Source organism: Drosophila sechellia, chromosome X (genome assembly GCF_004382195.2).
Source record: "Drosophila sechellia strain sech25 chromosome X, ASM438219v1, whole genome shotgun sequence".
NCBI lineage: Eukaryota > Metazoa > Arthropoda > Insecta > Diptera > Drosophilidae > Drosophila > Drosophila sechellia.
Window position 1 is genome coordinate 530,784 of NC_045954.1, and position 16,702 is coordinate 547,485.

At 46.2% G+C, this 16,702-nt stretch overlaps 2 protein-coding genes across 15 annotated transcripts in view; both read left to right on the top strand.

The window, feature by feature from the left end:
- The window catches only part of LOC6615873 (amyloid-beta-like protein), a 38,338-nt gene extending 22,914 nt beyond the window's left edge, over positions 1-15,424 (top strand). For 2 of the 14 annotated variants that reach the window (XM_032726681.1, XM_032726694.1), the window contains 9 exons: positions 8,192-8,330; positions 8,461-8,682; positions 8,777-9,426; positions 9,493-9,645; positions 11,225-11,374; positions 11,567-12,249; positions 12,313-12,460; positions 12,539-12,733; positions 12,842-15,424. In XM_032726681.1, the coding sequence (XP_032582572.1) occupies positions 8,192-8,330; positions 8,461-8,682; positions 8,777-9,426; positions 9,493-9,645; positions 11,225-11,374; positions 11,567-12,249; positions 12,313-12,460; positions 12,539-12,733; positions 12,842-12,949 (2,448 nt within the window). In that variant the 3' untranslated portion in view covers positions 12,950-15,424. The remainder of the gene's footprint in view (positions 1-8,191; positions 8,331-8,460; positions 8,683-8,776; positions 9,427-9,492; positions 9,646-11,224; positions 11,375-11,566; positions 12,250-12,312; positions 12,461-12,538; positions 12,734-12,841) is intronic. The other 12 variants (XM_032726683.1, XM_032726682.1, XM_032726688.1 and 9 more) reach the window with 12 other exon arrangements.
- Positions 3,241-4,205, top strand: LOC116802343. Its single transcript, XM_032726712.1, has 2 exons — positions 3,241-3,795; positions 3,837-4,205. The coding sequence occupies exons 1-2, from the start codon at positions 3,737-3,739 to the stop codon at positions 4,078-4,080; spliced, it is 303 nt and encodes a 100-aa protein (XP_032582603.1). The 5' UTR covers positions 3,241-3,736; the 3' UTR covers positions 4,081-4,205.
- Positions 15,425-16,702: the final 1,278 nt, after the last annotated feature.

Consider the following 16,702-nt stretch of genomic DNA (forward strand, 5'->3'; position numbering starts at 1 on the left):
GAAACTCCAGGATGGAGCAGGGGAAATGCTGGGTGGCTTAAAAAGCACAGGGAATGAAAACCAATAAATCAAAAGCAGCCACCAATCGTGGAAAAGGGAGGGAGGGAGGCGAGCACTGAGTGCTCCTACTATGTGGCATCAACAATTTAATTTGCGCTGCGTTGAAAGCGTTTACATTGACACAACATTAAACGACACTTAATTAATTTTCCATTAATTTTCGTTTTTGCATTTTGCGGGACTTCTTCTTCCCGTTTTCCGTTTCCCATCTCCCATTTCCCAAGTCGCATGTGTGTGTGTATCCTGCATCGAAGCCGTGGCCTCCGCGTCATCGCTGTCATAAATTGGCATTCCGCAGTCAACATTTTGTCCTCCGTTCCATTTCCTGAACTTTTTAATTAAATTTTTCTTTGCGCAGACGATGGCTAATGTAAGCTCAGACTCCACCCACCTCCCACTCTCTTGAACTCATGCTCCCTCGGGATATTGTTGTTACACCATCATCAGCTTCGTCAAATGCTCCATAATAATTGATAAATATGGAATATGATAGTTGAGTGAATGTGTATCGGGCAAATGAAATCACAGCACCACAAAGCCACCAGCGCTCCATATGACCGTCCTTGTGGGTACGGATTACATGCCGATGACTATTTTGTTGGGCTGCGTCCAGAACAAGATGCCACATGTTTTCTGGTGGAGCTCTCAGTCGCAGATCAATGCTGGGCTTCGTCGGACGAGAACAAGTGATTCGGGATGTGGTTTAAGGGCAGGTCGGGTGAGGTCAGGCCAGGTCTGGTCGGGACCCAGTCCCCAGGGCGTCATTCATTCATCCATTCCCACTCATCGCCGGCGTCATTACGATCATCTGTATGCAAATAATGAGCGCGGCATGCTGTCAAAACTGTCGCATTTGATTCTGACATGCAAATTTCTCCCCCACTCCGTGCAGGCGCCAGGATTCCGATTTGAGTCCTCGGCTGTCGTCTGCAGTTGCTGTGTTGCTGAGTTGCTACAACGTAAATCGAAATAACACGCATACCCGTGTATAATGCATGTAAATGACAAATATTGTATTGGTTTTTCATTTGGAGCTCGTTCCATTCCAATGCATTCGGTTTTTCTTTGGCTGGCTTTTGTTGTCCTTGGTCGCGTTGATATTTTATGTAATTCTCGACGGCGCATTTATTCAATGTTGCCGCTATCTGTTATCCGTGCTGCCGCTCGCATATTTTATAATTGTGATAATTTATTTATCATGCTTAATTTACGTCGGTGGCAATGTTTTGCCATGTTTCTGCCCCCGTTCACGCCGCAGGCTTCTCTGGGTATAAAATCAAATAAAATCGCAATTAAGCTGGAGAGCCCGCAGCCATTGATGTGATGAATGTGTGTATACCTGGAAGGCCGCTTGATGGCTTTAATATGGGCTCAGGTTCCAATGTCCAGTGTGTGCTTTTTAATAACTATTTTCTCTGGTTTCGCCGATTCAAGAAGGTTAACTTAGGTCTTGATGTCGAACCCCTTTGTATGGGAACTCGGGGACTGGGGACCGCAAGTCGAGTGCGTAGTGCTGCAAAATGGGGAGCACGAGCTCAGAGTGGCGAGTGGCCAAAAACCCACCTTGTACTTCAGCTGCACACAATCCGCCCCTGTCCTGCTTGTCGCCACTGCCGATGTCATGAAAGGCCTTCAAACCTGCAGACCTTCAGAGCCAGCCACTACTGGGAAAGGACCCTCGCAGGCCGCAGCCAGGGAGTGGAATCACGGGGCGGAGCCCGTACTCCCCATTAGTGTCCCCACTGCCCTCCAGTGGGGGGTTGGCTCCGGAAGTTGCACCTTAAATATTTTCGGCTCGGCCATTTTGGCTGTTTGCAGGTGGTTTTTGCACTCGCTTGATTCCGCTGCTCTCGCTTCGCAAATAAATCACGCCAGCACTTTTTCAATCGGCCCTGTAATTTGGTTTCACCTTGCCGCTGCCAGGAAGAAATTAATTAAAAGCTTTTTGTTGTCCTTTTGTCCGGCTGCCCAACTGCCCAACTGCCCTGGCCAGCGTGTTTGTATTTACTCATATAATTTTGTACCAATTTTGTGGCAGCGATGGTTCCTTGTTTTGGTTTCGTTTCAATTAGCCCCGCCTCCTCCGCTTTTCTCGCTCTGCAGTTTAAACAGAAATTAATTCAAGCTGTGTTTGCTTGCGGTGTCATGCTTAAAAATGTTGACCCATTCACCACTAAGCCCGGAGTCGTTTCCAAAAAGAAAATAATCCGATACCCGCGGTGTTTGCCCGGGCTAATGAGTTAAATTACATCCGCTTCCAGTTGGCATCGTGGCAAAACCAGTGGCAGAAGTCGTCAAAGGGGTGGCTCTGGGGTAATAATGATATGTGCGACTGTTTGGCGAGTGGCTAAAAGTTGCGACTTGCAAACATAAATCGCAACTAAATTCGATTAACTACTTGTGTCTGCTTTCGGGGGAACAGTAAGCTCATCTGCTAGAGGTCTCATAAAGTGACTAGACCACGGAACAGAACGTTAATTAGAACGGCTTGTAATTGAATAGCGCCAAAAGCGTGTTCCTCCAATTTCCCTGTGTACCAATTGTGAGTGGAAGTGCTATTGTGTGGGCAAGGAGTTCCTAGCTCGCTGCCCAAGAAAGCGTTCCTATGCCCGTTGCTCGTATTAATTTCGCCTGTTCATCCTTCGCTGATCGTCCAATTAAGGGAAGTGTTGAGCGCCTCTCTCTGCACTTCTCACGTTGCCCTCCTAAGTTTTAACTCAGCCGATTGCAGGCCAACTTAGACTTGCGCCAACCATGCGCTGTGAGTTTCTCAGTTGCTTTCAACTTGAGAGGGACTCATCGGGCAGAAGGACGTTCACCTGGCTACTTATTCGAATATTGAATTGAACTCTGACCTGAATGACCATCATTGCCAACAAAAAGTTAGGATGACTTCAGTAACTTCACGCTTCGTTAAGAACTGCTGTCCATTAAACTTCTTTTGGATTTACATCAACTAATTAATAATTGATACGGATAAGAAACGAAATGTCTGTCATCTGTGCTCAGTTTAAGCCCAGTTTTTTCAAGTGTCGTAGGTTGGATGTTTAAATATACACCGCATCGAGTCAATTACACAGCGGCTGTTGTTTGTGCACCAGGGCGCCGACTGAAATAGTTTGCGCATCAAGTGAGCTTCACCCCATGTAATTACCAACCCATCTTCATCCGTATCCCCACCCTCACCTGCCTCATCATCTGTGCTCTAATCCCGCGATAATACCGCTGACAGGTGAACAGATGAACAACTGAACAGCTGAACAGGTTGGCCACTCACCGTTAAAGGACACGAACCGAACTATATTTACGAGACGCCTTATAATGGTCGCATTGAAACCCACTGAGCTGGCAAAAAGTAGTTTAGTCGCTAAATAGTTTACCCCGCATCAGTCCCCCTCACCAACATCATCAGTCATAGGGCTAAATATAGTTGGCCCGGCCCACTCGGCCCAACGGCCCACACAGCCGCACATCCTGCCACTAAAAAAGACAACAAATGGGACCGGTTTGCAGCTAGACCGCTCGCTTAAGTGCCTGCAAATTGCACTGGCAAGAGCGGGCTGGGACCTGGAGAGGTCGAATGGATGGTGCGAGTCCCTAATTCAATTGTTTGTAATGTTCCTGGACATTTAGAGTTAAATGCTTGCTTACACATAATGCCCATAAAAGGTGATGTATGTGCGCCCAGTCTGGGAGTTCTGAGCCCCAGGCCAGTGGATTCGGGAAGGTGGGCGTGGGCAATTTCGGGAGATGGCCGTACGGTTGGTTGGTATGCGAAGCTTGCCGGATTATGGTGCTGCGCAAGTGGCCGTTCCATTTTGTGGCCCACCCGAAATGGGCATGTATAACAGCAGAGCAGAGCTTGTACAGCTGAAACCAAGTCTCCATCAGCATAGGATCAGCATCTGCTCTATTCGAAATGGGGCTTCTGCATTAATGCTTTTGATTAGGAAGCTTCATACCATTGTACAATATATAAAGTTTTCCCAAGTGTTCTGTGTATTACAATACTTTAAGTAGTGTCTTCACTATTTAGATTATCATGAACCCTGCTGAGCTGCTCCAGCAACAGCTTAGTTTGCCTTAGGTATCCTGCAGCCTTGGGAACACAACCAATAATAATTGTGCTTCTGTAGCCAAGGGCATCTGAAATGAAGCATATTGTGCCGTTCGAGAAGTTCGAAATCAAATGAGCAGCGCACATAAAGCTAACTGAATTCGATTGCCGAATCGAGAAATCAAGCCACGAGACGTTGTCAAAGAGCATACGTAAGGACAAGGCCTCACCGTTCAGTGGGTATCTCCTAGGACCAGCGGAGGCATAGTGGCCACAGTGGAACAGAGACGGATCAGAGATCCCTTGCAGGTCGGCGCGGGAGAGCCAAGAACCTAGCACCATGCATACGTATGTGCATCTATATACCATAAGTTCTGAATCCGGTTGGCTCCTGGCAAAACGACTCAAAGGACCCGGCGACACAAAAGTTTGAGAAAAAGCCTGCGAAAACGAAAAAGCCGCAAAAATAGTCCGGGGAACAATAACACAACTCTTGGCCTCTTTGGCCCTGATGCCACCGTTGGTGTTTGTGTTTCAGTCATCTGCCGTTCAACGGGGCGTATGGGAAATTATTTTTACAATTTCAATGTCAACATTATAGGCGAAGGCCGAGTGTCGGAGCACAGTCACTAAAAGGCTGCGTTCTTGGGTCAACCAAAAAAATCGGTCAAATGAGGGTAGAAAAATAAGCGAAAAATACGTGAGGCTAAATAAGAAGAAAAAATTGCGTATACGCCGCGTGGCCATGCTTCAGATGACTTTTGCGCAGCGGGAAAAGAAAGGAACTGGAGGCGTTTCCAACTTAAATAGAAACAATGCGAATGAAGCAGGGAAAATAGAAAGTTGCCACAAAATGATTTGCCACGACACGTACAGAGCCACGGAGGGATTTCCCGAACCCGACGCAGTAGAACCGGGTCGGCCGGGGTGCATGAAGCACCACGTCAGTCCAACACTAAAAAATCTTTTTCAATAAAGTGCTCCAGTCTGCCAGGTGTGTCGGTTCACCCAACCTGCTTCCTGCTGGAGACTCAACTGCTTGCACCTAGTGCATTCGAGACAGACTGCCGACCATCAGCTACCGGATGGAAATGTTTAATATCAAACGCTTATTTTCCACTCCGGCTTCGTCCTCTTATCTGGATTTGTTTGGCTCGCGTCTTTTCTTAACCTTGATTGGTTGTAGGCCCCAACTTGTCCCGGAAGGAAAAACAACAATGGTCATGATAGAATTAAAAAACAACACAGAAACTCAACAAATGATCGTGCGAATATTGTAACAATAATATGTGCGGCACACAGTGCATGCCACTTTACGTGCTGTGCAAATTGGATTTGCGATAAATAAACCAAATGTCTGCGGGCCACGAAACTTTCGCAGCAAAGCAAGCCAATAAACCAATGGTGGGAAATCCAATTCGCACAGCAAATTGGATAACAATATATACTCGAAAGGGCTGCGCAGCGTATCCAATCGTTTTAACAATTAAAAGAGCGAGCAACTTTTTCAGTGACCGTTGCAGTCCATAATTTGTTCAATAATCCATGCAATTACGCCGCAATTAAAAGGGTTTTTTTCAGCAGTTTTGTCAAGCCGCTTTTGCAGTTGGTAATACAGTTACATTTTTTAAGTAAGCGCATTCCAAATACTGGGAAGTTTTCAGAAGTAAAAAGGTTATTAAATATGGTAGACGCGACAAAGTGCTGGTTAAATTCGATCGGCTTTGCCATAACATATATACGCATGTCCTGACTAAACGAATTCAATAGCCTGTTTCTACCACTTGCTTAGAGCAAAAAGAACTTATGGAAATGTAGCCAACGATGTATAAACGAATCTGAAGGACATCGATGGCGATGACAATAGAACCATTTATGTCCGCGCATCCAGGCCCGTCTAGTTGCCTTGCTCAAGGATACTCGCGAAGCGTGGGGAGGGCAGCAATGTCGTCGTGTCCTGTAATTCCATAATAATGCCGTGCGTGTATGTGTGTGTGTGGAACTAAACAATGGCGAAATGTCAAGTTTAATTGTTTGTCTGTCATTAGCGAACATTCACCCACATGGACGCATTCACACACCCACTGGGGCGGTGCAGCGATGCATGGATTTTTTGCTCTCTGTTTTTTCATACAATTAGGTTAGCTGTGTGTGGGTTTGGGGATGGGGAGCTGACTGGGCGGCTTGGGGCTTGCCGAAACAAAAGAATCAAATGCTGTTACAATAACTTGCGCCGCGCTTATTTGCGGCAAACTCTCTCAAGCGAGCCACTTAAACAGCCTCACGCTCGGCTGAATATGTTTTGATTAAGCCAAGTATAACGAACACATTTCAGGCAGGACGACGAGCGGAATGAGTCCTGCGAAAGTGAGTCTCACTTTCCCCAGCCAACTGCCTTCTGGGTGGGTGGGTCGCTGGGTGCCTATAGGTGTGGGCGGGTGGACGAGCGGGTGTGTGTATCCATCGGCCTAGGGCTCGTTTATGTACTCCATCGAACGGTCTGGTCAGGCATTGGGCCATGAGAGTGACATGCTGTCGTGGGAGGTCTCCAATCCCATAGCCGCACCCGCCTCCGATGATGTGCGTGCCCCCTGTTTCTAGTGCGGGAGGGTCCTTGGAGTTGCCTTGGCTTCAGTCGTGTCGCTGGCACGCACGCAACCTCCGAAACGAAATGAAAACACAACTGGGCGCACAGTGAATCCACACGGGGACTCTTGTGGTGGCCTTATGTCTCATACTTGGGGTGTTCCGATCTTCTGCCGTGGACTGCCAGCACTTCAATCGATATCATCAGCGGAATCCTTTACAGAAGCCATTCTGTCGGCTGGTTCATGAGAAACTTTTTTCTTAAGCGAACGCAAACTTTCCTAATTTCCAATAATTTGAATAATCCTTAAATTCCCTATTTCCTACTCAAAGTCTTTTCAATTTAATTACCGTGTAATTACGGATTGGATATCGGTGGCAGACGGAGTGACCAGCACATCACAAGGCCTGGTGCCCAAGAAACGCAAGCCCAGGAGTCCGGCAGTCGAGAATCACGAGGGACTGGGGCCTTGGGCTTACGGTTTTCATTTTGGCTTGACATGCATCAGCATCATTATTTTGTGCTTTTAATGTTTTATTTAGCCCGGTTGCCGACAGCCATCGCAGTGCGGGCAAAGAGAGTGGTGGCGCAGATGGGTGCGGGTGTTTCAGGGGTCTGTGTGTGGATATGGGAATGGGAATGGGTATGGGTATGGAGAATGGGGTCTGGTAATACCTGTAAGTGGGTGGGCGCTGTCTGACCGCCTGCGAGCGTTGCCTACGTGCCGTTTGCACTGAACTCTCGCCACTCTCTTCTCCTTAGCTCCCTCTCTCTCATGCCTCGTTTTCCAACAGTTCCAAGAGTCCGCCGCTTTCCCTCCCACAGGAAGGGAGCCATTTGCAACGGAGCACTCAAACAGCAGTTAAAAAGGCCTCATTTTCACAAGCTATTGTGTGCGTGTGTCTGTGTGTGTGCAGGACGAATGTGGCGGGAACGACGAAGGAGGGAGTGGGGATCCTTACAGAGTGTGTGCCACTCGGCACATAATTGTTTGAAACAAATGTAGTGCACACACTCACAGCGGCAGCAGTAGCACACACTCATGTGCTCCTGTGCTCCTGCTCGTGCTCGTGCACCCACACAGACAAATCTGGGATATTTTATTAGGCCATTCAGTTAGTCAGTCAATCAAGCTGGGCAGGCAATTAAACTTTCACTGCCGCCGTCGGAAGCCAAAGGTAACAAGAACAGCCAGCCAGGGCGGCTGCAAAGCGAGGGAAATGGCAAACAGCCTGGCAAACAAGCGCTGGGTTCAAGAAGGTATCGGTTCGCAGGATACTCGATGAAGGGAGGACGTAGGACTGAAAATGGCACGAACGGGGGGAAATCCTTTCATATAAATGAATTCATCAGAAAAATTGAAACTTGATTAATAATAAATTGAACCGCTCGTGGAATTTAAAATCTCTGCCACCAACTGGTGAAGGGAACCGAAGTGAATTGGTTTCTTAAGCTATCTGTTTTACACCTATTCGCTTTATTTTCAGGCCTATCCCAACCGAGACATAACCAACATTGTGGAGTCGTCCCACTACCAGAAGATCGGTGGCTGGTGTCGCCAGGGGGCATTGAATGCGGCTAAGTGCAAGGGATCCCACCGATGGATCAAGCCATTCCGCTGTCTCGGTAAGTATACCAAAAAAGGTTATTGACCCAATTGAAAAGTACCACCCAGATCTGAACTGATCCACTTTCCTCTGCCTCGCCTCTCCCATCCTCCATGCATCACCTACCACTCGATGACGTTTGGCCTTAGAAGGACCATTCCAATCTGATGCCCTGCTAGTTCCCGAGGGCTGTCTGTTCGACCACATCCACAACGCCTCTCGATGCTGGCCATTTGTGAGGTGGAACCAAACCGGAGCAGCCGCTTGCCAGGAGCGCGGAATGCAGATGCGCAGCTTCGCCATGCTTCTGCCCTGCGGGATCTCGGTCTTCTCCGGGGTGGAGTTCGTCTGCTGTCCCAAGCACTTCAAGAGTGAGTACAGACTACATAAACTTATTTTAAAATGTGGATGGGAGTTTCATTGAATTCGAACTAATCGCTACCTTTACTCATCACCCCCTCTTAGCCGATGAAATTCATGTAAAGAAGACCGACTTGCCGGTGATGCCGGCAGCACAGATCAATAGCGCCAATGACGAGCTGGTGATGAATGACGAGGACGACAGCAACGACTCGAACTACTCGAAGGATGCCAATGAAGACGATCTGGACGATGAGGATGATTTGATCGGTGATGATGAAGAGGACGATATGGTGGCGGATGAGGCAGCTACCGCAGGCGGAAGCCCCAACACCGGATCCTCAGGTGACTCGAATAGCGGATCTTTGGATGACATAAATGCGGAGTACGATAGCGGAGAGGAGGGTGACAACTACGAGGAGGACGGTGCTGGTTCCGAGAGCGAGGCTGATGTTGAGGCCTCCTGGGATCAGAGCGGAGGGGCCAAGGTTGTGTCCCTAAAAACCGATGCCTCATCCCCGTCCAGCGCTCCGGTTGCTCCCGCCCCCGAGAAGGCACCTGTGAAGTCCGAATCGGTCACGAGCACTCCTCAGCTGTCTGCCTCTGCCGCTGCTTTTGTAGCTGCCAATTCTGGAAACTCGGGAGCCGGAGCCGGAATCGGAGCACCACCATCCACTGCACAACCCACTTCGGACCCCTACTTCACCCACTTTGACCCGCACTACGAGCACCAGAGCTACAAAGTAAGTCAGAAAGTAAGTGTTTACGTTGAGGGCGCAGGTTTATTTATCGATGCAACACAAAACGTATTCTAAACAAAGGAAGCCCAACAGCGCCTTGAGGAATCGCACCGCGAGAAGGTCACGCGCGTTATGAAGGACTGGTCCGATCTCGAGGAGAAGTACCAGGACATGCGCCTAGCGGACCCCAAGGCAGCCCAGTCCTTTAAGCAGCGGATGACGGCTCGCTTCCAGGTCAGTCATCCTCCGTGTGACGCACTCATCTCCAGTCTCCCAATTCCCACACCCCTCTTACTCTCACTGTCTCTACTCATCACTATATCTCTGTCTCTGTCTCGCACCGAACCCCCTCTCTGTCTCCCGTTGACCACCTGCTCCATCCTGTTGAATGTTTGATACATTTCAAAGCTATGTCTCTGCATCTGAATGTGTGTGTATGTGTACGAAGAGCTTCACTTGGCATGGGATTGATAAAAAGAAGAGCCTTTCTGCTCTTTCAGTAACTAACTACTTGATTTGAAATTAATTTCAGTTAATCCACATTAATTTTTAAAGAAAACAGCCCTCTTTACTTTATGAGATTAGCGAAATTATTTACTAACGACCGAAGATCACTACATCTGCGATAATAATTAATGGAATTGGAAATTACCTTTGCCACCTGAAGTCTCTTTAGTTATAGGCCTCATAAGAAGTATAAGACGTATATAATCCATATGTAGTATAAAGCCCACTTGATCTTTCATTTGAGTTTGTTTTCTGTTTTGCTTTTAAACTCATTATCGCGCACCCTGTATATCGTAATCGTAATTGCTTATAACCTTCACATTATCGTAGCTCATTATATTCATATTTTTCATGCATCAAGTAGTGCTCATTATTTTATCTGCTTCTGTTTGCTGCGCTGCGAGATCCAGAAATGGGTTAAGTAATACCGTTGATAAGGTGGAGCTTCCCATACCTCTGGACATCGTTGGGCAGTGTTTTGTGCATTTGTGTATCCATATGTATGGCAAATGGGAGCGAAAGAGGCATCAGATTGTAATCACAACAGCATTAGGAATACCAGTAACAATAACGATAATGCTGCTCGAAATCTAACCAGTTAACAAACTACCACAACATCAACGAATTAATAGATCCAATACTCATATTACTAACATTGCAAGTGCTTTGTAGTCACGCTGATTGGCATATAAACTAACTATAACTCGCATTACCTAGCCCACAAGAGAACCTAAACGTATCCTTAGTTTTACATTTTTTTTTTCGGATCTCCAAAGATCGATCACCTAAAGCAGACATGAACGAACGACAAATCGACAAAGCGACGATTTCAATTTGGTCCTTATCGATGGGTGCTGTTTACGTAATCGCTGCGCATCCGCAAGCATTGCTATTAGCGCAAATACATGTACATGTACATATACCATATCTACCATATACTATATAATATCATATCATATATCATATATGCCAAATATCATAGACCCTGAAACCGGAACCTACTCACAACCCGATCAGGACCTTTTCGCTCCCTCATGGCAGCACTAAAAGTTAACTACCTATTAAAAGTAAACACCCGACAAGACGCGCTACGCTTTCCCAACGCTTTCCCAACACTTTGGCCACAATCCTTCCACAAGACGGTTAAGAGTCGAGGCAATTTTTTCGAAAACTTAAGCGAGAATAACCAAAGTACCAATGGACTGATCGACAGCTGCAAATTGTTATCGATCGACGCAAATTCCCCATGCTGATAATCTTTCTCTCTTGGTGTGCAATACGTCTTTATATGGGAATGTAATTTTAGACTTCTGTTCAGGCACTCGAGGAAGAAGGCAACGCCGAGAAGCACCAGCTGGCCGCCATGCACCAGCAGCGCGTTTTGGCCCACATCAACCAGCGGAAGCGCGAGGCCATGACCTGCTACACCCAGGCCCTGACTGAGCAGCCCCCGAATGTGAGTAGATGCTCCGCCATGGAATTATCGCTGTCACGAGGTGGGCTAATTGCTTCAGTATTGGCCGACAGAGTGTGCCCACAAAAATTTATTGTCAAGGACCCGATTAGATAGATAGAGGCATTGCCATTAGCCCCCCTCCATTAGAATGGCGGAAATGAAATCTGTGCTAACTCCTGTGATATCCTCTAGGCCCACCACGTTGAGAAGTGTCTACAGAAGCTGCTGCGCGCCCTGCACAAGGACCGGGCCCACGCCCTGGCCCACTACCGGCACCTTTTGAACTCTGGAGGACCTGGTGGACTAGAAGCAGCTGCTTCGGAGCGTCCACGCACTCTGGAGCGCCTAATCGACATCGATCGAGCCGTAAACCAGTCGATGACCATGCTCAAGCGCTACCCAGAGCTCTCCGCCAAGATTGCCCAGTTGATGAATGACTATATTCTGGCACTGCGCAGCAAGGATGACATTCCCGGTTCCTCGCTGGGAATGAGCGAGGAGGCGGAGGCCGGCATTCTGGACAAGTACCGCGTCGAGATCGAGCGCAAGGTGGCCGAGAAGGAGCGACTGCGGCTGGCGGAGAAGCAGCGCAAGGAGCAGCGTGCCGCTGAGCGGGAAAAACTGCGCGAGGAGAAGTTGCGCCTGGAGGCCAAGAAGGTGGACGACATGCTCAAGTCACAGGTGGCCGAGCAGCAGTCCCAGCCGACTCAGTCGTCAACCCAATCTCAGGCGCAGCAGCAGCAGCAGGAAAAGAGCCTACCCGGCAAGGAGCTGGGTCCCGACGCAGCTCTGGTCACAGCGGCCAATCCCAACCTAGAGACCACCAAAAGCGAGAAGGAGCTGTCGGACACTGAGTATGGCGAGGCAACAGTGAGGTAGGTCCCCTCGAGCATGTGCACACCCCATTCCAGGACTAACGACTCTACTTCGTTTTGCAGCAGCACCAAGGTGCAGACCGTGCTGCCAACGGTCGACGACGATGCCGTCCAGCGGGCGGTGGAGGATGTAGTCGCCGCCGTCGCCCACCAGGAGGCCGAGCCGCAGGTGCAGCACTTCATGACCCACGATCTGGGCCACCGCGAATCGGTATTTGAGCTGCGGCGCCAACTCGTGCCGCATTTGCCTAAAGCCTATCCCCTCTCTCTCTCTCCCCTCTCGTTGCAGAGTTTCTCGCTGCGCCGCGAGTTCGCGCAACATGCACACGCGGCCAAAGAGGGCCGCAACGTCTACTTCACGCTCTCCTTTGCCGGGATCGCCCTGATGGCGGCCGTTTTCGTGGGCGTGGCCGTGGCCAAGTGGCGAACATCGCGCTCGCCGCACGCCCAGGGCTTCATCGAGGTCGACCAGGTGGGTTGTCAGGTGGGTCAGTGCTTCGTGGGGGCAGTGGGCAGTAAGTCACTGCAGTACGGAAGTGGCGAGATGCTGTTGGCTAACATAACTCACGGATTTACCTCTTATTCCCACCAGAACGTCACAACACACCATCCCATTGTGCGCGAGGAGAAGATCGTGCCCAACATGCAGATCAATGGGTACGAGAATCCGACCTACAAGTATTTCGAAGTGAAAGAGTAAGCGAGATGGCGAGATGGCGAGATGGCAGCATTGACGCGGCTGGCAAGAGCGAGCGAGTGGCACACATCAACAACAACAGTAAACGCAACTGCAGCCACCGCGATTTCAAAATGGAAAAAATGAAGCGTAATATTAAAGCAGATGGGAAGAGAAATGATTTTTTTTTTTCGTCAAATGAGCGCAGTTTCAATAAGGAAGAATGAAAGGGTAGGAGAAAGATAAATTCAATAAATGGTAATATATCTATATATTAAATTAAAGCAAGCAGAAAGGCAACAATATAAAGCAAGCAATTAAATTTAAGTATTTGAATGTTTAACAAAACGCCGTAAACATCCTTTCTAGCTCTCTCTTTCTCTTCCCCTGTCTCTGTCCCATCACCACACACACACACATCAACAGATGGCACACACTCACCTCCAACTTTGTGATTCTTCTTGAGCGCCAGCTACGCAAAGAGAGTAGAAACGCGCAAGTGAAGATCATACACGTGGAGCGGGGGAGGAGAGGATGGAGAAGAGCGAAAAAGCAAAACAAAAGATATTCCTAGTAAATAAATTGTCAACACACACACATCCACATTCAAACACCGACTCACCCGCAGAACAGTCACACCCCACTCACACATACAGTGCCAGGAACCCGCGGACGAAGACACAAACGCATTCATGCCTGCTTCGTAGCATATTTTTGAGCGTTTCGTGGCGTTAGAACGCTTGCAAGCCTATCGCAATTATAAGCAAAAACCTACGTCATTAATTAGAGCGGGAGCGCGAGCTAGAAGAGGAAAGCAGGAGGCAGAAACACCCACACACTGACACGGAATCTCGCACACTGAGACACTTGTGAACCCAAGAGCTACCTACGCGTACTAATCCCTATACGATCGTGCATATGCGCTTCTTGTGCATATGTCAAACTTTCTCTCTCTGCAAGCCACACACACTCACCAGAGAAGGGAACAGAACACACAAACCACACACAAGCCACACACGCATACACGCAAAATATATACAAAATATTTACAGCAAAGCCAGAAGAAATGTCCATAAATGTATTTATGTATCTATACACGAGCCACACAAAGCAAAGGTAGAAAGTCAGCCAGCTAGGGAAGAATCACGACGCTTGGCGGGCTTTGAATATAATATACGAATCAGCTATGTAACAGAAACAATGCAAAACGCTAAGCTAATTGCATACAGAAACAAAAGAAGGAAAACCAAATATTAAAACGAAAGCGAACAAATTTTAGAACTTTTTCTGCATATTTTGTGTGTAAGTCGATGGTCGAACAAAAACAACAAGAAGAACAAAAAGGATTTCTCTCTTTTTTACGTACATTTTCACCGAAAAGACAGCACAAAACAAGACAGCAGTCACAACTCACAGCTCACACCCATACAGCACACACACACACACACTGAACGGAGCCAAGTAGAGTTGATTTGATGCATTTCATATCGAACGCTTCGCAAGTGTTGCATAATTGCCTTAGAGCCAACTGCGGCAGAAATCAGATAAGCGGGCTCGGCGAATCGCAAAATCCAGGGAGCTCGCAGCTCGGAGACGGCACCACCTGGAGTGGACGCTCCAAAGAACCCGAGGCCCAGAGATAAACCAATTCGAAAAGGCTAGTTCATTTCATGGCTCGATTGCTTGGCAAATATTTGGCCTGTTTTGTTCGAGCAGCGAGATACTGTTACTCAATCAAGCCCAATAATCGAAATGCTTTCCCCGCTGAAAGCCGACAAGTGGCTGCCCTTCTCAGTTCGTTTTCCATTTACGATTTACGTTTAATTTCCGTTTCCATTGCCAAATTGGCCATTTTCTTTGTGTTAAGTGAAAGCACACACTGACTCATCAAAGCTGCAATTCAAACTCAGATCAATGCTGAGATGTTACTAAATCAAAATGTTCATGTTACCGAAATCATCAAGAAGAAAGCTTCGATTTAAGCCGATATTTTTCAAATGTGCAGAAAACAAAACTGGAAACTGAGACAATTCAAACCAAAATATTTGCTGTACCTCAGAATACATATATTTTCAGTTTCATACATTGATTTGTGGTTGTGTTTAAGTTCACTATCAAGCTTTTGATCAGTTTAAGTTTAGGCATTATTCGTAGCCCCATTTTCAGCTTAAGTTCTCATTCGAAATAAACTAAATTGTATTGGCAATTTGAACGGCACGAATCTTGGGATTGTTTAGAACACTTGGCTCTATTGAGAAGATCCGGGCAAACATTGTTACCACGTTTTAAAAGCATGGCAATCAAGGCAAATCTACGGCGCTCCGCGACACAGACATAAACAGACGCGTTATATAATGTATTACAAACATATATATATTTCAAGAGGAAAAACCAAATGGCAAATCAACTACACAAAAAGCAAATAAGAAGAAATCTTACTAGTCAAAGCTTGAATATTTTTTAATTTATTCATTAATGCAACAAGAACAACAACAAAAATGAAAAAAGTATACATATATAAAAAAAAACAAAAAAAGAAAAAACAATTGATATTTACACTTAGTGAAGCAAAAAGCAAAACCAAAAAACAAAAAAAGCGAAAAGTATAAGCGAAGAAAGGAACAAAAAAACAAAAATGATGCAAATGTGTAAGAAATAAACCCCGTCCTGCATAAATAAAATTAAATAAAAGAATAAAATAAATGGAAACGTATAGAATATCATAAAGTAAAGAAGATTTACACGAAAATTAAATGCAAAACAAACAAACAAAATACGAGAAAGCAAGAACAAGAAATTTATAATGAAATCGCATGTGTTTTTGTCGTAGTCTCATCATTGAAAACCAAGTGGAAATAAATAATATAATAATAAAACAAAAAAAACAAGTTAATTGTAATGAGAAGAAACAGCAAATAAGAGCAACAATTTGTGTAATTCTTTTAGTCGAACTATGATTTTTGAACGAGCAGAAAACTAAGTTGGAGAAAAGTATATAAAAATTTAAATATTAAATGTACTCGAAGACAATTGTAATTGCAACAATAATTGTACGCTACATATACTATTATTAATGTGGAAATATTTCAGCATTCTGTCCTGGCGATTAAGCCCCGATATTTGATCTTCGATCGGCGATCGACGATCGACGATCTTTGATCTTCGATTCTTGTCAGTCTATCCGGTTGGATATGTTGGGCATTATTACACTATAGCCGGGGAGCAAGAAACCCAGGAAAAGACAGGAAAATTGTATAATGTTTCACACAAAATCCAATGATGGAAAACCAAATATAAAACGTAAGAATGCGGATGAAATACAGAACAACAAAGAAAAGAAAACCAAAACAATTCTCAATGTATAATCATATAATTTGATTTTGACTTTTTGTGTTCTTTTTCGAAATATTTTGCATAAATAAAATAAAATAACAGGAAAAACAAACAATCTATCGCATGAACCCTGTTCATTATGCTAGCCACCGATCCAAATCCAAATAGCCTCAAGATTATCCATTATTTATTTCCCGCGATCGGCCATATATTTACCCGATAACCATCAAGCCTTATCAATTTTCCTGCTCCTATTTTGGATTAGCATCGATAGCACGGGGTCAGATGAAAGAATATTAAATTAAATTACGGAATTGAGCTCGTCGCTTCTGTCGGTTTACAAGCACTAATTAAGTCACCATTTGATAAATAGAGTAAGTATTAAACAATATGCGCTGGTTTGCGCTGAATGCATATTTTGCACCCAAAAAAAAAATGATTCAG